Below are 21,145 nucleotides of genomic sequence, written 5' to 3' on the forward strand. Positions count from 1 at the left end.
TGCCACACGCAACACCAGGGAGAGCTCCAGCAGAGTTGCTGATGGAGAGAAAACTCTGCACCAGGTTAAATCTGGGTGTGGGTGAGAAACAGCAGCAGGAATGTCAATGTAGGCTATATGCTTCCTCTAAGCAAGAGAGCCCATTTAATTCAGGGGATGAAGTTTAGTGCCAGAACCATGGAAGTAGCTCAGTATGGGTACAAGTCAAGGTTGATGCGAAGTCAGGTTCTTCCCTTACCCGAACTTTGTAAGTGATAGCTTTCAGGTGCTGCACTTGTTTGTTCAAAGTTACTACCTTGCAAATGGGCCAGGAGCAAAACATATCTGGCCCCTCAGAACAGTCAGAGGCTCCCCCTCTGTTCACTATCAAACAAATCTCAGTCCAAGATAGATGCAGCCTTGATACCATTATTGTTGGAAGAGGAGGAGGAAATTCTCTGAAGATACTCAGGATGTAAGAGGTGAGCTATAGTCCAATACTAATACCAGTGTCAGAGTCTGGCTCAGAGGAGCCAGACTTAGGATGAAAATGTGGCAGGAAAAGCTACAGGCAAAACACCAGGCCTACATGTCTGGACTGAGGGCATGGAGGGATGTAGTAATTAGAACCAGGTTGACCTTGTTGACTAGCGGTCATTGGCCCAGATTAACAATCACAATCATGAATGCCCTGGCTGAACAATCTAACTAGGAGATGAATAAAGATTTATACACCTGTTGTCTTTCACTGTGTCTCACACACAACATGGATGCTGGGGAAAATATACAAAAAAATGAAAAATATAACTAGGAAATTAGAATCTCCCCTCTTCAAGTGACTGACTCTGAGCTGGCTGGCCCCAAGTAAATAAAGGGTGACTTGGTGATGGGATATCAGCTTCTGCACAGTTATTTCAGCAGGACTTATACAATTAGTGATAGGGCTCTGAGTAATGTTGTAGAAGAGAGAGAACATATGTTTACATCTGTGGGAAACTAGAGAAGTGATTGCTGGGCCTCTTGCTGAGATATTTGTATCATCGATAGGCACAGGTGAGGTGCCAGAAGACTGGAGGTTGGCAAACATGGTGCCACTGTTTAAGAAGGGTGGTAAAGACAAGCCAGGGAACTATAGATCGGTGAGCCTGACCTCGGTGGTGGGCAATCCTGAGGGACAGGATTTACATGTATTTGGAAAGGCAAGGACTGATTCGGGATAGTCAACATGGCTTTGTGCGTGGGAAATCATGTCTCACGAAGTTGATTGAGGTTTTTGAAGAAGTAACAAAGAGGATTGATGAGGGCAGAGCAGTAGATGTGATCTATACGGACTTCAGTAAAGCGTTCGACAAGATTCCCATGGGAGACTGATTAGCAAGGTTAGATCTCGTGGAATACAGGGAGAAGTAGCCATTTGGATACAGAACTGGCTCAATGGTAGAAGACAGAGGGTGGTGGTGGAGGGTTGTTTTTCAGACTGGAGGTCTGTGACCAGTGGAGTGCCACAAGGATCGGTGCTGGGCCCACTACATTTTGTCATTTACATAAATGATTTGGATGCGAGCATAGGAGGTAAAGTTGGTAAGTTTGCAGAACTCACCAAAATTGGATGTGTCGTGGACAGCGAAGAGGGTTACCTCTGATTACAACAGGATCTGGACCAGATGGGCCAATGAGCTGAGAAGTGGCAGATGAAGTTTAATTCCGATAAATGCGAGGTGCTGCATTTTGGGAAAGCAAATCTTGGCAGGACTTATACACTTAATGGTAAGGTCCTAGGGAGTGTTGCTGAACAAAGAGACCGTGGAGTGCAGTTTCATAGCTCCTTGAAAGTGGAGTCACAGGTAGATAGGATAATGAAGAAGGTGTTTGGTATGCTTTCCTTTATTGGTCAGAGTATTGAGTACAGGAGTTGGGAGGTCATGTTGCGGCTGTACAGGACATTGGTTAGGCCACTGTTGGAATATTGCGTACAATTCTGGTCTCCTTCCTATTGGAAAGATGTTGTGAAACTTGAAAGGGTTCAGAAAAGATTAACAAGGATGTTGCCAGGGTTGGAGGATTTGGGCTACAGGGAGAGGCTGAACAGGCTAGGGCTGTTTCCCCTGGAGCGCGGAGGCTGAGGGGTGACCTTTATAGAGGTTTACAAAATTATGAGGGGCATGGATAGGGTAAATAGGCAAAGTCTTTTCCCTGGGGTCGGGGAGTCCAGAACTAGAGGGCATAGGTTTAGGGTGAGAAGGGAAAGATATAAAAGAGACCTAAGGGGCAACTTTTTCACACAGAGGGTGATATGTGTATGGAATGAACTGCCAGAGGATGTGGTGGAGACTGGCACAATTACAACATTTAAGAGGCATTTGGATGGGTATATGAATAGGAAGGGTTTGGAGGGATATGGGCTGGGTGCTGGCAGGTGGGACTAGATTGGGTTGGGATATCTGGTCGGCATGGACGGGTTGGACCGAAGGGTCTACTTCATGTAGACAAGGTGTAAGGTGCTGTTTGACATGCTTGCCTTCATTCCTCAGACCTTTTGACTATAGGAGTTTGGATTGTTCAGGGCATTGATGGCATTTCTTCTCAAGTACTGTTGTAGGAAGGATATTATTGAAGTGGAGAGGGTTCAGTAAAGATTTAACAGGGTGCTGTTGGGAACAGAGAATTTAAGTTTAAGAATAGGCTGGAGAGAATGAGACTTTTTTTCACTCTAGTGTAGGAGGTTGAGGGGTGACCTTAGAAATTTATAAAAGCATGAGGGGTAACAGATAAAGGGAAGAGCAAAGGTCTTTTCCCTAAGGTTGGGGTGTTCAAAACTAGGGGCATATTTTTAAGGTGAGATGATGAAGATTGGAAAAGGACACGAGGGGCAACTTTATTTTTAAATAGAGCAGATAGTGTATGGAATGAACTGCAAGAGGAAGTGATGGTCGTAGTTATAGGTACAACATTTAGAAGACTTTTGAATAGGTGCGTCAATAAGAAAGATTTGGAGGGATACAGGCCAAACATAGGCAGGTGTGAGTAGGTTATTTGGGGAATATGGTCAGCGTGGACTGGGTTGGACTGAAGGGTCTGTTTCCGTGATTCTTTCCTCAATGCCCCAACTGATGGAGGCAAGTGTGCTGTCTGCCTTTTTTACCACCTTATCCACTTGCGTGGCCATTTTCAGGGAACTATGAACCCCAAGATCCCTCTGTACATCAGTGCTCCTAAGTGTTCTGCCATTTACTGTATACTTTCCTCTTGCATTTGACATCCTAAAATGAATCACCTCCCGGTTGTCCAGATTAAAATTTTATCTGCCATTTCTCCGCCCAGCTTTTTCACTGATCTGTATCCTGCTGTATCATTTTATAACCTTTCTCACTATTCACAGCTCCACCAATTTTTCAATTGTCTGCAAACCTATCAGCCGACCACCGACATTTTTATTCAAATCCTTTAGGTAAGAGAGGTCTCGGCACTGATCCTTGCAGAACACTAGTCACAGTTGAAAAACCCCCCTCCACGACTACCTTCTGTCTTCTTTGCCCAAGCCAATTTTGTATTCAACTTGCCAACTCATGCTGGATCCATTGTGACTTAATCTTCTGTATCAGCTAACCATGGGGGACCAGTTTTTGTCAATATTTAATAAATTAATTAAAGGCCATCTGTTTAAAAAAAAGTGTGCACCAAGTGTCACAGAACAGCTGAAAGATGATATAACAACATTCATTTGACATGGAGAAAAGGGGGGTTGAGTTGCTTGTCAAATAATTGCTATTAAGATAAGTTAAAGCAGATGGATAGCCATATGAGACAAGATTGTGAAGTCATGCCCTTTTCCTTTTATGAAGTGAAGAGTGCTAGAATTAAAGGGAAAAGTGACTAATATATTACCTTGCCCACTCAAAATCATTTCATTGAACTTCTTGCAGCACTGGTATGCAATTTTGGAGGTGGAGTACAGTCCTGCATCTCTCCACGTGACAGAGTATCTTTTTGACAGGTTTCCTGTTATGAACACTCAGCAGCCTGTGGGCAATGTTCAGCTTCCTTCCCCAGGACCCAAAACTATTTAGTGGCTAAAGAATAAAACTGGCACACATGCATCATATCCCAGACATCCTGGATGTTTAAACAGTAGCTTTGCATCTGAAAGGCAAGTCAAATTGTTCAAAAGAAGATCCTAAAGTTAATCATTGCTGATTGGGAAAATGAAATTCAACAGCTCTTAGGAGGTCTATTAAATACTTCAAGAAGAAAACATATCAAAAAAATGTATTTTATGACCCCAACTGCAACTATGCGAAAATGTGACAACTTAAAAAGTAGTTTTGTATCTTTTAGCATAGCTTTATCAAATTTACAGCACTTAAAAATAACAGCACGTTCAAATGCTAACCATCATTTCCTGTACCTTGCCTGAGGAAAGAGCAGTCAACAAGAGTAATTGAAATCTACAAGACTGAAATAATGAGTGATAAATGTCATATGTTGAGCAATACATTTTCCTCTGCCACTACACCCCAAATCTTTACTTAACATAATTGAACAGGATGTTGCTAACCATTCAGAATGCAAATATTTTCCATGCTCAAGACTAAATCATTTTTGATCTGATAAACAATGCTAATGACATTTAATCTTGAAATATGCACATCAGCAAAGAAAACTACATAGAAAACATAATTTTCAAAGAAGCACTTTTTTTGCTTCATTTGAATTGAATTAGCTTTATTGTTACATGTACTCAAATGAGTACAATACAAAGTTTCTAAGTCGGTCCTTACAGCGCCATCTTAGGTACAAATGTACGTAGGTACAACCCTTAGCTACCGAATAGAGAAATTAAGAAAAGGAGATACATTCTAACAATACACAGTATGACAGTAGATCAGAATAAAAACAAGAAGCCAAGTTACAAAGACAAACATCACAGTCTCTCCAAGGGATCTCTGCAGCAAACCAGTAAAGGGGGCCTTCACATGGTCTGACTGCTGGCTGCTATGCTCTGCGCTGGGCCACTATCCCCGCTCCCACACCAGGCCACTTCTCCCACTCTGCACTGGGCCTCTGGTTGCTGGCATCCCCACTCCCAGCCTCTGCCGACCCCGCTGTAGAGGCTGGCCCAGGTGTCTGAGGCCAAGGAAAGAGGGAGAGAAAAAGAAGAAAAAGGGCAGAGTGGAAGAGATCTGGCAGCAGCATCTTACTCCACCACCATCTTCCTGACTCCAAATATGACAGGGTAAAAACAATGACTGCAGATGCTGGAAACCAGATTCTGGATTGACACTGACATTTTTTACAAACCCACCGACTTCCACAGCTACCTGGATTACACCTCTTCCCACCCTACCTCTTGCAAAAATGCCATCCCGTATTCCCAATTCCTCCACCTCCGCCGTATCTGCTCCCAGGAGGACCAGTTCCACCACAGAACACACCAGATGGCCTCCTTCTTTAGAGACCGCAATTTCCCTTCCCACGTGGTTAAAGATGCCCTCCAACGCATCTCGTCCACATCCCGCACATCTGCCCTCAGACTCCACCCCTCCAACCGTAACAAGGACAGAACGCCCCTGGTGCTCACCTTCCACCCTACAAACCTCCGCATAAACCAAATCATCCGCTGACATTTCCGACACCTCCAAACAAACCCCGCCACCAGAGTTATATTTCCCTCCCCACCCCTTTCCGCCCTCCGTGACTACCTGGTCAGGTCCACACCCCCCTACAACCCAACCTCCCATCCTGGCACCTTCCCCTGCCACTGCAGGAACTGTAAAACCTGTGCACACCTCCTCCCTCACCTCTATCCAAGGCCGTAAAGTAGCCTTCTATATCCATCAAAGTTTTACCTGCACATCCACTAATATCATTTATTTTATCCGTTGCTCCTGATGCGGTCTCCTCTACATTGGGGAGACTGGGCGCATCCTAGCAGAGCGCTTTAAGGAACATCTCCGGGACACCCGCACCAATCAACCACACCGCCCCGTGGCCCAACATTTCAACTCCCCCTCCCATTCTGCCGAGGACATGGAAGTCCTGGGCCTCCTTCACCACCGCTCCCTCACCATCCGGCGCCTGGAGGAAAAACGCCTCATCTTCCGCCTCGGAACACTTCAACCCCAGGGCATTAATGTGGACTTCAACAGTTTCCTCATTTCCCCTTCCCCCACCTCACCCTAGTTCCAAACTTCCAGCTCCGCACTGTCCCCATGACTTGTCCGGACTTGTCCTACCTGCCTATCTCCTTTTCCACCCATCCACTCCACTCTCTCCTCCCTGACCTATCACCTTCATCCCCTCCCCCACTCACCCATTGTACTCTATGCTACTTTCTCCCCAACCCCACCCTCCTCTAGCTTATCTCTCCACGCTTCAGGCTCTCTGCCTTTATTCCTGATGAAGTGCTTTTGCCCGAAACATCGATTTGCTGCTCCTTGGATGCTGCCTGAACTGCTGTGCTCTTCCAGCACCACTAATCCAGAATCCAAATATGACAGCCAAATTTACTTTTTCCAATCTGGGCAGATTTATGCTCTGCATTAGCCAAGCCCTGGATGCATAAGCCATTCAGCATTTCTGTCCATTTTGCCACCTATGAGCTAATGCCAATACCAGATCTCGCTTGGGATCATAGAGTGCCAACACCTTTGAGGATAACAGTGTTTCTTTACTTAATTGAAAATTCTGGTTTGTCTATGAGACTCTTTCCAAGGCTGAATCTTCTTTTAGGAATTGATGCAGAGTTGAAAGTTCACTTCGGACTACCACTATTCTTGGATCAGCCCTGATTAGACTTATGTTTGTCTCTTCTCCCCAGAGTTAACTACTAGCCAAATTTGAAGGGCTCAATAGTTGCACTACAGTAGAGCATCTGAAGCTCATTAAATGTATTCCAAAGCGACAAAGAAACTTGGAAAGTTTGGCAGCATCTGGGTCCAGAGAAACAGAGAGCTAATGTTAACTTTGATGTAACTCTTCTTCCAAAATGTAACACTATACTCAAAATATTCATCCTATTTCTCCGTCTTCATATGCTTCTAAACCGGAGTTTCTTTGTGTTTTTATTTCAAATCTCCAGCATTCGCAGTACTTTGCATTGCTTATTCCAAAAAAGCCTGAGGATGACCTAATACTGGTCCCCATACCTCCTGAGTTTAGCAAATGAGTTCAGATTGCTGACCATGTTGTGCTCATTATCATGTGCCATCAGATTTATTCACCATGGATGTAACCATTAACAATGACAGAGACATGAAACACTAAATGGTAACTTTCTTCATCCTGTTTTCATACTATTTACTTTATTATACTTATTTTTCTTGATAGGGAAGTGATGGCCTAGTTGTATTATCATTGGATTGTTAATCTAGATACCTTTGTAATGGGTATCTGGGTTTTAATCCTGCCACAGCAGGCGGTAGACTTTGAATTCACTGAACAGAAAATCTGGAATTAACAGTCTAACGATTACCATTGGCAATTTTCAGAAAAACTCATCTGGTTCACTAATGTCCTTTCGGGAAAGAAAGTGCCATCCTTGCCTAGCTGGCCTGGCCTATGTGTGACTCCAGATCCACAGCAATGTGTCTGACTCTTAACTGCCCTCTTAATTGGGTAATTAGGGATGGGCAAGAATGCTAACCTAGCCAGTGACACCCTCATCCAGTGAATGAATTAAAAAAGTTTGCAGAACTTTTCCCTTCCTCTTTCCTTGCAGGAAATGCCAACTCCTTGTTTGTGATTTCTTTCACAGAAACAGTTGTTCTCCACATGCTCACTGTGGCTCATCTGACGGTCTGCTGAGCTTGAACCTCACAAACTAATTTGATCCTGGTTGTATGCTGGTGAATCAGGAGAGGGGAGTCTGGCAATCATTCTCCAACTTTGGGGTGCTAAGGTGAAGCAGCCTCCCAACCAGCTGAGATGAGCTAACAACCAGGAATCAAGAATAAGGCATGTCTCTTTCATTCATTCATGGGATGTGGGTGTCATAGGCTAAACCAGATGGTGGGCAGTTAACAGAAAATCTACCACGTTGCAGTTAGTCTGCTGTCACATGTAGGCCAGGCCAGGTAAGGATAGCAGAAATTTACTCTATAGGAGTGAGTGAAGCAGACACATTTCTAACAACAATTAACAGTGGTTGCCATTAAGCTAGGTTTTTATTCCAAATTTTTATTGAGTTTATGCTTCACTATCTTCCAAGGCGGAACAGGAATCCCTACCCCTCGAACATTAATTTGAGCTTCTGAATTATTAATCCAGTGAGATTGCGACCGTATCACCACTGATTTCTGATTATACTCCTGAGAAGCATCTGTGTTAGTATTTTACTAACTGTAAATTGTTGTTTAGTTTCTGGCTCAACTACACAATGGTGCAAACTTGTTGAGACATTAATAAAGAATTCAACATATGTTTTACAAAGTAAATTAAAAGATGGAGTGTTGGTCATTCGCATCAGAGAAAGGATTGCACTCGAGAGTGCTGAGAAGATTCCCCAGGATGGTGCCTGGGCTGGAGCTATCCAGCTGTGAGGAGAGACTAGATACACTGGGGCTGTTTTTCTTGAGCAGGGAAGGTTGAGGAGTTTGGGAGATGTGATATCTGATTGGAGGTGTACGAAATTCCTGAGGGGCGTAGACAGGGAGGAATAATTCTCCATAGTAGAGGGGTCAATACCAGGGGATTCTTATTTTAAGGGAAGGAGGAGATTTAGAGCAGATTTAATAAAAGCTTTTTTATCCAGTGTTGTAGGTATCTGGAACTCACTTCTTAAGAGAGTGGTAGAGATGGGAACCCTCAAGATATTGAAGAAAGATTTAGGTGAACATTTGAAATGCCATTGCAGACAAGGCTATGGGCTTAAGTGTTGGAAAATAGGATTCAAAGATGGATATTTGAAGAATGGCACAGACAACCTCCTCAGCTCCAAAATGTCCAATCTGACAATTTTGGATCAAAGGGTCTCCTTCTACATTGTAAAAACTCTGACTCTATGCAGATAATCTAAAGGTGAAATCAGTTTGGAGGAAATTCTAACAATCTTCTAACAAAAACTCTTCTTTCATATGTAATCATTTTTCTCTGCAGGTTTAGAAACGATCAGATAATAGGTCTGCAAGCTTTTAATCAAAGCTACTCTGATAAGGCATGTAGAAGAATGTGACAGCCATTGTGGTTTGCTGCCCCTCTAATTTCTCCCCTTCTATCACAGCAAAGTGCTTCCTAGTAGTTCAGCATCTTTCGATGACGACTTTGATGGAAAACTAAGCCACATTGAAGTTTATGGAACAAGAACTGGGGTCCTGCAACTCTCTGGTGCAGAATATTCACACACGAAGATATGAATAACTAAGGTACTTGCCCAACATTCATCTGGCAATGTTACAATAAACTACAAATTAAACATCATGATACAATGACAAATTCAATTAGTTCAGAGGGGTTACTGGCCATCTATAGTGCATGCTTATGCAACTGAAACATTTACAAACAGGCAATGCTACTTTTGGATCTGTGCCAGAGCTAGTATGGTTTTAAAGTGAAAAGCTGTTATGCCAGTCATGTGGTTTTAAACTGTTGTGGTATACCTAACCATTGAACAACACTGGATAAACATTTCTCTAGTCAGTTGAACAACACTGGATAAACATTTCTCTAGTCAGTAGCAACATTACTAAACATGTCTGTTAAATATTCTTTCTGTTCAATATTTCTAATGCAATTACAAGCATGATATTTTAGCAGATATTTCTCAAAATACTTTTGTGTTCTTAAAAGCTGTGGACTGAAATGAGAAAGAACTGTTTGGAAAGAATGGCTGCAGTTTTGAAAGCAAATAACTTAATACTCATGGTAAGCATTGTAAATAGCTGTTTGACCATGCAGCAATTGAATAGCAGATATTTTGGAACTGAGGAGGTTACATTTGCGGCTTTAGCAGGCATCAAGCTGTTGGATTGGCCTGTAGAATAGTGACCAATTACTAATGAAGAGACCACAGTGCCTGCCAATAACTCTGTCATTGGTTCTCAGGTGAATGAACAGCTTGAAGCTGGTAACAAGTTACAGAGGGGGAGAAGTGTTCTGTTCTTCCCAGCGAGGGAGCTATTTCACTGTTCTCTGCAGTCAAAGCTAACTTTAAATCTGAAGTAAACCAGTTTATATTTCCTGCAATATTCTTGTACGCTATGACTTTTAACTGATAAGTCAGGAGACCTTTTATAAGGGAAGCAGCCACCTTCTGCCTCTTACCAATCAGTGGAAGCAGACGACTAAATTATCTTTCCAGTTTTTCCCCTCTGTCCATAACTTAGTTGTGACAGGGTAATATGTGTAAGGGGAGTCTATAAAGTTACTAGAGTTGTAATTATCAATATTATATGCCAACAGTTTATAACTGTTTACCTGTAATTAGAATCTATTCACTTGTAATAAATAGTAATTCTTCCACAGTAGAAATCTGATCTGTGCTTTCTATCAGTCCGGGTCTAAAAATCTGGTAACCTGGGGAACTTCAAGTACTTTTTAAATCTTAAGATTTATGTAAAAACTCCAGGAATAGCAGGGCTTGATTTCCAAAATACTTACCCCAGTGAATCATAACAATATTGAGAAAGAAAGTTTTACAAATGCATTTACGATCTTATTAGCAAAGCAACTAAAGGAATACTACCTCCACTGCACTGAATATATTGTCAATGGTCTGACTCTCCAAATGTTTACCTGGAGAAGAGGTTGAATGAAAATGCACCATAAAGGGCATCAGATTAAGTAACAAATGTCAGTAGCAACCTTCTGTCTTATAAGATGGTGGTCAATTCTGTGTTAAGTGATATTGCTCAGGAGCCCCACTCTGCTAAATCAGTCTCTACCATAAGACCATAAGATACAGGAGCAGAATCAAGGTTTCTCTACCATTCAATAATGGCTGTTATGGTTTCTCAACCACTAAAGGATAAGGAAGGAAGGCGGTGTGTCGAACCTGAGAAAATGGGTGAGATTCTCAATGATTACTTTGCATCAGGGGTCCATCTGAGGAGATGGACATGATGAATGTTGAGATTAGAGACAGAAGTTTGTTTACTCGATCACGTTGACATAAGGAGGGAAGATGTGTTGGGTAGGCTAAAGGATATTAAGGTGGACAAATCCCCAGGACCGGATTTGATGTGCTGAGGGAGGCAAGAGAGGAAATAGCTGGGGCCCTGACAGACATCTCTGTAGCATCCTTAAACACAGGTGAGGTGCCGGAGGACTGGAGGGTTCCTAATGTTTTCCCTCTGTACAAGAAGGGTAGTAGGGATATTTGAGGTAACTACAGACCAGTGAGCCTTACGTAGGTGGTGGGAAAGTTGCTAGAAAAGGTAGGGAGGGATAAAATCTATTTATATTTGGAAAAGAATGGGCTTATCAGTGATTGGCAACATGGTTTTGTGTAGGGAAGATCATGCCTTACCAACTTGATAGAGTTCTTTGAGGAAGTGACTAAGTCGATCAATGAAAGAAGGGCTGTAGATGTCATATGCATGGACTTTAGTAAGGCATTTGATGGCAAATTAATGGAGGAAGTGAAGTCACATGGTGTGCAGGGTGTTCTAGCGAGGTGGATAAAGAACTGATTGAGCAACAGGAAACAGAGGGTAGTAATTGAAGGGAGTTTCTCAAAATGGAGACAGGTGACCAGTGGTGTTCCACAGGGATCAGTGCTGGGGCCACTGTTGTTTGTGATATACATAAATGATCTGGAAGAGGGCACCGTTGGTATGATCAGCAAGTTTGCAGATGATACAAAGATTGGTGGAATAGCAGAAGGCATAGAGGACTGTCAAAGAATACAGGAGACTATAGATAGACTGGAGATTGGGCCGAGAAGAGGCAGATGGAGTTCAATCCAGGCAAATGTGAGGTGATGCATTTTGGGAAGCCTAATTCTAAAGCGAACTATACAGTAAAAGGTAGAGCCTTGGGAAAAGTTTATGAGCAGAGAGATCTGGGAGTTCAGATCCGTTGTACCCTGAAGGTGGCTGAACAGGTAGATAGAGAGGTCAAGACGACATATGGTATGCTTGCCTTCATCAGATGGGGTATTGAGTATAAGAATTGGCAGGTCATGTTAAAATTGTACAAGACTTTGGTTCGGCCGCACTCAGAATACTGTGTACAGTTCTGGTCGCCACATTACCCAAAGGATGTGGACACTTTGGAGAGGGTGCAGAGAAGGTTTATGAAGATGTTGCCTGGTATGGAAGGTGCTAGCTATGAAGAGAGGTTGAGCAAGTTAGGATTGTTTTCATTGGAAAAAAGGAGATTGAGGGGGGACCTGATTGAGATCTGCAAAGAGTATAGACAGGGTGAATAGAGATAAGCTTTTTCCCAGGGTGAGGGATTCAATAATGAGAGGTCACACATTCAAGGTGAGGGGTGAAAAGTTTAAGGGGGATACACTCGGAAAGTACTTTACATAGAGGGTGGTAGGTGCCTGGAAAGCGTTGCCAGCAGAGGTAGCAGAGGCAGGCATGGTAGATTCATTTAAGGTGCGTCTGGACAGATGCACGAGTAGGTGGGGAGCAGAGGGAAACAGATTCTTAGGAATTGGGCGATAGGTTTAGACAGTGAATTTGGATCGGCTCAGGCTTGGAGGGCTGAAGGGCCTGTTCTTGGGCTGTAAATTTTTTATGTTCTTTGGTTTTCCTGCTTTCTCCCGATAACCCTTGATTCCCTTACTAATCAAGAACCTATTGATCTCTGCCTTGAATACACTCAATGACTTGACCTCCACAGCCCTCAGCAACAATAAATTCCACAGATTAACCACCCTCTGGCTAAATAAATCCACCTCATCTCACATTTACTGCAAATGAGGACAGTGGATTAAAATGGTGCAGGTTTCTCTTGTCGCTGGGTCTTCTCAGCTGGTGTGATTTTAATTTCTGCTTACTTCTTCCATAGTTCTTTCACAGTCCACTGGGCAGCACGGTAGTGCAATGGCTGGCACTGCTGCCTCACAGCACCGGGAACGCGGGTTCAATTCCAAACTTGGGCGACTGTCTGTGTGGAGTTTGCACATTCTCCCCATGTCTGCGTGGGTTTCTTCCGGGTGCTCCAGTTTCCTCCCACAGTCCAACGACGTGCAGGTTAGGTGAATTGGCCAAGCTAAACTATCCATAGTGTTCAGGAATGTGTAGGTTAGGTGCATTAGTCAGGGGTGAATAGAGGATAATAGAGTAGGTAAATGGGTCTGGATGAGTTGCTCTTCGGAGGGTCGGCGTGGACTTGTTGGGCAAAGGACCTGTTTCCACCTGTTCTAAAAAGGTTAGCACCTAGAAGCCGTAACCATCAGTGACCACCTCCCAGCTGCCAGTGTCAATATCCACCATCTTCATATCTTATTTGCAGATGTGGTAGCGAAGGTTTTGATGTCCAAGAGTTTGTGCTTCTGTTGCCAATCCAGTGTACAGAAGGTATTTGAGTAATTGGCCCTCATCCAACCAGAATGGCCAAGGCAGTGGAAACATCACTTGTTTAGCAATGACCATATGCTGATGGAATTATCTGCTCCAGGGCCTCGGAGTTCAAATTCTTTTCCTGCTAAGAACATGTCTGAAACAGCAAGGTGGAAACTGCTCTGCTTTTACTCCTGCCTAGCATATGTTATTCACATCTCATGTGAGGTAAGAGTGACAGCCTTTGACATCAGGTGTGGCATCAAGAAGCCATAGCAAAACTGCAATAAATGGGCATCGGGGTAAGCTGTTCGCTGGTTGGAGTCAAACCTGGCACACAAGAAGGTGGTTGTGGTTATTGGAGGTTAGTCATCTCAGCTCCAAGGCATTCATAATTCTATTAGTTTTTAAATAATAAGGAAAGGATTGGCAAGATCTAGAAGTTTTAGTTCTAAATTGGAGGAAGGCCGGTTTGATGGTACTATGCAAAAATTTTCAAAAGTTGACTGGGGGGTGAATGTTTGCAGGTAAAGGGATGGCTGGAAAATAGAAAACCTTCAAATATGAGATAACGAGATTCCAGAGACATTATGTTCCCGTTAAGGTGAAGGGCAAGTCTGGTAGGTTTAGGGAATGTTGGGTGACTGAAGAGATAGAGGTTTTGGTTAAGAAAAAGGAGGAACATATGTCAGGTATAGACAGCAGAGGTTGAGTGAATTCCTAGAAGAGTATAAATGCAGGAAGAGTTTACTTAAGAGGGAAATCAGGAGGGCAAAAAAGCGACATGAAATAGCTTTGGCAAATAGGGTTAAGGAGAATCCAAATGCATTAAGGACAAAATGGTAACTTGGGAGAGAATAGGGCCCCCTTAAAGATCAGCAAGGCTGCTGATGTGTGGAACTGCAGGAGATCGGGGAGATTCTAAACAAGTATTTTGCATCAGTGTTTACTGTGGAGAAGGACATGGAAGATAGAAAAGGTGGGGAAATAAATAGTGACATCTTGAAAAATGTCCATGTTACAGAGGAGATGGTGCTGGATGTCTTAAAATGCATAAAGGTGGATAAATCCCCAGGAACTAATCAGGTGTAACCTAGAACTCTGGGAAGCTAGGGAAATGATTGCTGGCCCCCTTGCTGAGATATTTGTATCATCAATAGTCACAGGTGCTCGAAGACCAGAGGTTGGATAATGTGATGCCACTACTTAAAAAGGGTGGTAAGATAAAGCCAGGGAACTGTAGACCTGTGAGCCTGACTTCAACCTTGGGCAAGTTGTTGGAAGGAATCCTGAGGGACAGGAGTCACATGTATTTGGAAAGGCAAGGACTGATTAAGGATAGTCAACTTAGCTTTGTGCATGGGAAATCATGTCTCACTAACTTGACTGAGTTTTTTGAAAAAATAACAAGGAGGATTGATGATGGCAGAGTGATTTATATGGACTTCAGTAAGGCATTTTGACAAAGTTCCTCATGGTAGATTGGTTAGCAAAGTTAGATCACCACGGAATACAGGGAGAACTAGCCAAATGGATACAGAATTGGCTTGAAGGCAGAAGAATGAGGGTGGCGGCAGTCAAGGATTGTTTTTTAGACTTGAGGCCTGTGACCAGTGGTGTGCCACAAGGATTGGTACTGGGTCCACTGCTTTTTGACATTTATGCAAATGATTTTGATGTGAACGTAGGAGGTATAGTTAGTAAGTTTGCAGGTGACAGCAAAATTGGAGGTGTAGCAGACAGTTAAGATGGTGACCTCAGAGTACAATGGGATCTTGATCAAATGGGCCAATGGGCAGAGGAGTGGCAGATGGAGTTTAATTTAGGTAAATGTAAAGTGCTGTACTTTGGAAAGAAATCAGAACAGGATTTTTACACATAATTATAAGGTCTTGGGGAGAGTGGCTGAACAAAGAGACCTTGGAGTGCAGGTTCAAAGTTCATTGAAAGTAGAATTGCAGTTGGATAGAATTGTGAAGGCGGCGTTTGGTATGCTTTCCTGTATTGGTCAGAGCATTGAGTATAGGGGTTGGGAGGTCATGTTGCAGCTGTACAGGACATTGGTTAAGCCACTTTTGGAATATTGTGTGCAATTTGGTCTCCCTCCTATAGGAAGGATGTTGTAGAACTTGAAAGGGTACAGAAAAGATTTACAAGGATGTTGACGGGGTTGGAGGGTTTGAGCTGTAGGCAGAGGCTGACTAGACTGGGAATGTTTTCCCTGCAGTGTTGGAGGCTGAGGGGTGACCTTATAAAAGTTTATAAAATCCTTAGGTGCACAGATAGGGTAAATAGACAAGTAGAGGGCATAGGTTTAGGGTGAGAGGGGAAAGATTTAAAGGGACCTAAGCGGCAACGTTTTCATGCAGAGGGTGGTGCATGTTAGGAATGAGCTGCCAGAGGAAGTGGAGGAGGCTGGGAAAATTACAACATTTAAAAGGCACCTGGATGGGTAAATGAATAGGAAGGGTTTACAGGAATATGGGATAAGTGCTGGCAAATGGGACTAGATTAATTTCTGATATTTGGTCGACTTGGATGAATTGGACTGAAGGGTCTGTTTGCGTGCTGTACATCTCTGACTCTAATAACACTGCAAGAGGTACAATATGGAAGGAGAAGTTGTGAAGACATCGAGGAGAGTTCCAGTCTAGCCAGCTGCCAACTGTCCTGGGTAATAATATTTGAGGTTAGTTGCAGAACCTAGGGTAGTAAACGATTGTGGTTGAAATATCTTTAGTAGTTAAGGCATGTATCATTTACTTAAGTACTTAATAAATTAATTAAGTTTGATAGAGACAGGCAGCAATTGCCAACCGTGTCCGACTGGTGAATTAAAAAATAGAGGATGACATTAGTTGAGAAGAATCACAGTTTGGCGTTCTCAAGTCAGGTTGTCATTGCAGATTCTTATTCAGCTTGGACGCAACATGACAGCTGCACCTTTTGTGAAGCATATGTGATTTCATCATGAAGCGATTGATTTTCGGTGATTGTGAAGCCAATATGTGTAAACTAGTGAACAACATCCAGGGTTATATTGTCCATGGTGATTTTATGTCCTCAACCTTCACCATGACATTAGTCTTCCAAACACTAATGGCATACAATAGGAGCAGAGAGAAAAAAATGCTGAGTGTCAGTGCTGTTGTATAATTTTGCCAAACCCCACTGCAGATCATAACCAGTTTCAGTGTTGCTCCATCAGACTTAACGTTACATTATAGCTCTCATGTTTTCATGGAAACAGCAGATCATATTGAGCAGCCACAGTAGGCAACAAAAGTTGTCCAGGAATTTCAATACAGTGTAATTATGTACATACTCTGATGCCTTGATGAGGTTGATTCAGGCAATATATAGTGATCTATCATTTTTACATTTCCCTTATAGCTGCCAAACAGAAATGATCAGGTCAACTGAGTTGGATCAGTTGGGATTTGAAATCTGACAAGGGCAATACAGACAAATACTTTTCCATTGATGTTCACAATGGTGGTCCTCAATATTTAATCAATGCATATTCCCGGGCACTGTTCCCTCACTCCAGCAGGGGCGGAGAGATTCATGCAGATCCAGCAAGATACCTGGCTTAATGGTATAGAATCAGCATCTGGATTTTTGCCCATGGCAAATGAGTCAACAGTATTGTTAAGCCTATCCATTGTGAATTTACTATCGAGCTCTGTCATGCCATGCATAGTATTCATAGCTTCCTAGGTACTGTTCCTTGCTAAGATGGTTAAGTTGTTAAGGTATGGGGAAATATGTAGGTTTGACTCTTGTGGCTGAGAATAAACATTGGTATTGTGACTTAAGAACTGCTACTGGCTCCTATTGCCATGGTACCTAACTGAAGATATTCCCTCTTAACACCATCTCCCTTGAGCGCTTCAACTCCTTAGACATTACTTCCCTGTTAACTTTGTTTAGGCCACTGTGTACTTCTCCTAATCTATAGATTTGGTTTTACCCTACTAATCTTGTGTCCAAAAACAAACCTACTTATAAATCAGTGTGCCAACTGGTTGGATCCACTCACCAATTATTGTCTTCAATGTTGTTTTGATGGACTAGCAAACAAAATTTTATCAACAGTAGGTTACATTTAATGATTAAATAGTCTTAGGCACATGCATAAAGATGCCAGTTTATTATTTTGTATGTAACAGTGAACTTACTCCAATGATGATATGGAAAAAGTCAACAGCATAAGAAAGCTTTTCTATTCTACATGAATAATTTATATAGTAAAATCACTGATCCACAACCTCTTCATTCATTTTTTATAAACTGTCCATAGATCTGTGAAAGTCAATTCATAACTTCTTTAATACATCAAGTTCTCACATGTTTCCAAAATGAAATTGGCCAAGACAGAACCTTTAGATGAACAATGCAAATGTATTTCCTGCCTTTTCAATATTAATATATACCAGATTATGTAGACTATCAATGTTAAAGTGAAAAACATATCAATTTCAAACTCTGGATGAATCATTAGTCCAAATTACTCTCACAGAACAAAGCACAGTACAGGACCTTCAGCCCTCGATGTTGTGCCAACCTTACTCAAAATCAAACTAACCTACATATCCTTCATTTTACTATCATCCATGTGCCTATCCAAGAGTTCCTTAAATGTCCCTAATGTATCTGACTCTACTACCACCTCTGGCAGTGCATTCCATACACCCACCACTCTCTGTGTAAAGAATCTACCTCTGATATCTTCCCTAAACCTTGCTCCAATCACCTTAAAATTATGTTCCCTTGTGATAGCTGTCTCTGACTATTCACTTTATCTATGCCTCTCATCATTTTGTACACATCTATCCATTCTCGTCTCACCCTTCTTTCCAATGAGAAAAGTCTTAGCTCCCTCAATCTTTCTTCAGAAGACATGCCCTCCAGTCCAGGCAGTATCTTGGTAAATGTCCTCTGCAGCTCTAAAGCTTCCACATTCTTCCTATAATGAGGCAACTAGAACAAAACAATATTCCAAGTGTGGCCAAACCAGTGCTCTATAGAGCTGCAGCATAACCTTCCGGCTCTTAAACTCAATCCCCCTGCTAATGAACAGCATATGCCTTCTTAACAACCCTATCAGCTTGGGTGGCAACTTTGAAGGATCTATGGACATGGACCCCAAGATCCCCCTGTTCTTCCACATTACCAAAAATCCTGCCTTTAACACTGTATTCTGTATTCAAATTCAACCTCCCAAAATGAGTCACTTCACACTTTTCCAGGTTGAACTCCATCTGCCACTTATCAGCCCAGTTCTGCATCCTGTCAACGTCCGGGTGCAATCTATAACAGCCGTCCACATTATCCACTACTCCACCAATGTTCGTGTCATCAGCAAACTTACTAACCTACCCTTCTACTTCCTCATTCAAGTCATTTATAAAAATCACAAGGAGCAGAGGTCCCAAAACAGATCCCTGAAAAACACCACTAGTCACCAAGCTCTGGACTGAATACTTTCCATCTACTATCACCCTCTGTCTTCTATGAGCCGGTCAATTCTGTATCCAGACAGCCAAATTTCCCTGTATCCCATGCCTCCTTACTTTCTTGTGACACATAATAGGGAAGCAAGAATTTCGATTAGTCAAGACAGTCTGGAAGCATTATTAAAATCATACCTGAAGGTTTTGTTTAATTCTTTTAAGATTGTGCTGAAGCAGAAAATTTTTTTCAAGGAAGAAACGACTGTACTGGTCATCTATTTGTTTTAATAAATTATGGAACAGAAGAGTGGCCAGTGAATCATTATTCGAGGCAAGATCCCTGTTGAAAACAATGACAAACAATTAAATAGAAGGCTTAGTACCTCATCCTTCACTAAAACAGTTTTTGAAATTGTTACGTTATACATCATTAATGAAAAAAATTATGAAACTTTGTTCCACAATGGAAAATCCATGATGATTCAGAACACAAAGAAATGAACAAACCTAATTCTGTAGGTGTATTTCATGTCCAGAATCTGGTACCTGGAAAGTTTAGACATTTTTCTCTTTGAATATACTGGAAAGTGTGAGTGTGTGAAAACAGGAACAAACTTGGCATTATGACTCTCTCAGTACAACCTTTGGTGATGCCAAAAATATCAGGCAAGTTGGTCCGTTGGATAAACCACAACCGCTCTCACACTGGCCCCAAGAACATCATGGGATCTGATCTGCATAATTAAAGCAGGATATGGTGACCCAGCAAGGATGGTGGCAGAGTAGGTTTGGAGGGTCGTCTTCTTGCCCCCTTTTTTTAAAAAAAATAGGTTTATAGCAGGTAAACTGTTGCTCACATTTTAATACCCTACAAAGTGTCATATCTCGTGTACAACAAGTAGCCACTTATGTAAGGCTCTATATGGCTGTTGGCTCCCAGGAAAACATAACCCAACAGAAGATAAGCCTTTGCTGGATGTACGAAAAGATAAGAAAGTAAAGGCAAGTACTGTGGGTCTACATTTCACTTTGTAGTTTTAAAATGTTTTTTCTCCTTAGATCGTCATTTGCATGTCAACAAATTTTTGTCTTTTACAAATTGTGATTTTTGACAAGGCAAAGGGTGTTTGTGACGAGTGTTTCTCAGTCCGTTATTGGATGGTAAGTTGGAAAGGAAACTCGTCTCTATTCCACAAATCCATTGTCACCAACAATCTATTGCAAGCTTCCGTTCTTCTAGAATCTGTTTGTCATTTTAAACGTAATGTAACACCTTTGTACATTGTTTTGAAGCCTCCTTGCATCCTTCTCAACTTTTGTTTCCATCTAGCTTGAAGTCATCAACAAACTTAGAAATATTAAAATCTGTCTCCAAATCTAAATCATTTAGATAGATAGAGTCACACGGCACAGAAACAGACCCTTCGGTCCAACCAGTCATGCCGAACATAATCCAAACTAGTCTCATCTGTCTGTTGCTGGCCCATATCCCTCCAAACCTTTCCTATTCCAGGGTCTGTTTCCATGTTGTATGACTGACATTTCAACCTCCTACGCTACAGTTAAAAAAGTCCCAGCCTTTCTTTATAACTCAAATCTCCCATACCCTGCAACATCCTGATAAATCCCTTCTGAACCCTCTCTAGCTTAATATAGATATTGAATAGATGTGGATCTAGCATTGATCCTTGTGGTTGTCCACAAACAGCAGCCATCCTGATGGAGAGCTCTGTGTTTTTCCTACAAATGCTACCAGACCTGCTGAGTTTCTATTTTTCTGTTTTTGATCTTGAGAATACTCCATTTGTTTGGACTTTGCTTTCTGTCTATTAACTAAATTTCAATCCATAAAAGTATATTCCCCAAAATTCCACAAGTTCTAATTTTATTACTATTACAATCTTTTGTGGGACCTTATCAAAATCCAAATACACAACATTCACTGATTTTCCGTTGTCTATGATACAAGTTACAGCCTTACAAAAATCCACCAGATTTGTCAAACACTGTTTCCCTTTCATTAATCCATGCTGACTATGTCCGAATTTGCCATCTTTTCTGAATGTGCAGTTATCATATCCATTATAATAGTTTAACATTTCACCTATTAGTGGTATTAAGTGAACATATCTATATTTCTCTGTTCTCCCTTTTTAAAAAGCTGGGTTACATTGCCGCATTTCAGTCAGCAAGAACCTTTCCAGAATCAATAGAATTAGAAAACACATTCATTAATGCATCCAATGTTTCTATCACCCCTCC

The 21,145-nt window shown here is 42.0% G+C and overlaps 1 protein-coding gene across 1 annotated transcript in view; it reads right to left on the bottom strand.

Annotated features, from left to right (window-relative positions):
* LOC122551256 (signal transducer and activator of transcription 4-like) overlaps window positions 1-21,145 on the bottom strand; it is a 103,057-nt gene that overhangs the window by 67,016 nt on the left and 14,896 nt on the right. Inside the window, exon 3 of the mRNA XM_043692873.2 lies at window positions 19,079-19,223. Coding sequence (XP_043548808.1) covers window positions 19,079-19,223 — 145 coding nt within the window. The remainder of the gene's footprint in view (window positions 1-19,078; window positions 19,224-21,145) is intronic.

Source organism: Chiloscyllium plagiosum, unplaced genomic scaffold (genome assembly GCF_037043375.1).
Source record: "Chiloscyllium plagiosum isolate Xiang-an unplaced genomic scaffold, Cpla_swu_hap1 HiC_scaffold_7, whole genome shotgun sequence".
Classification (NCBI taxonomy): Eukaryota; Metazoa; Chordata; class Chondrichthyes; order Orectolobiformes; family Hemiscylliidae; genus Chiloscyllium; species Chiloscyllium plagiosum.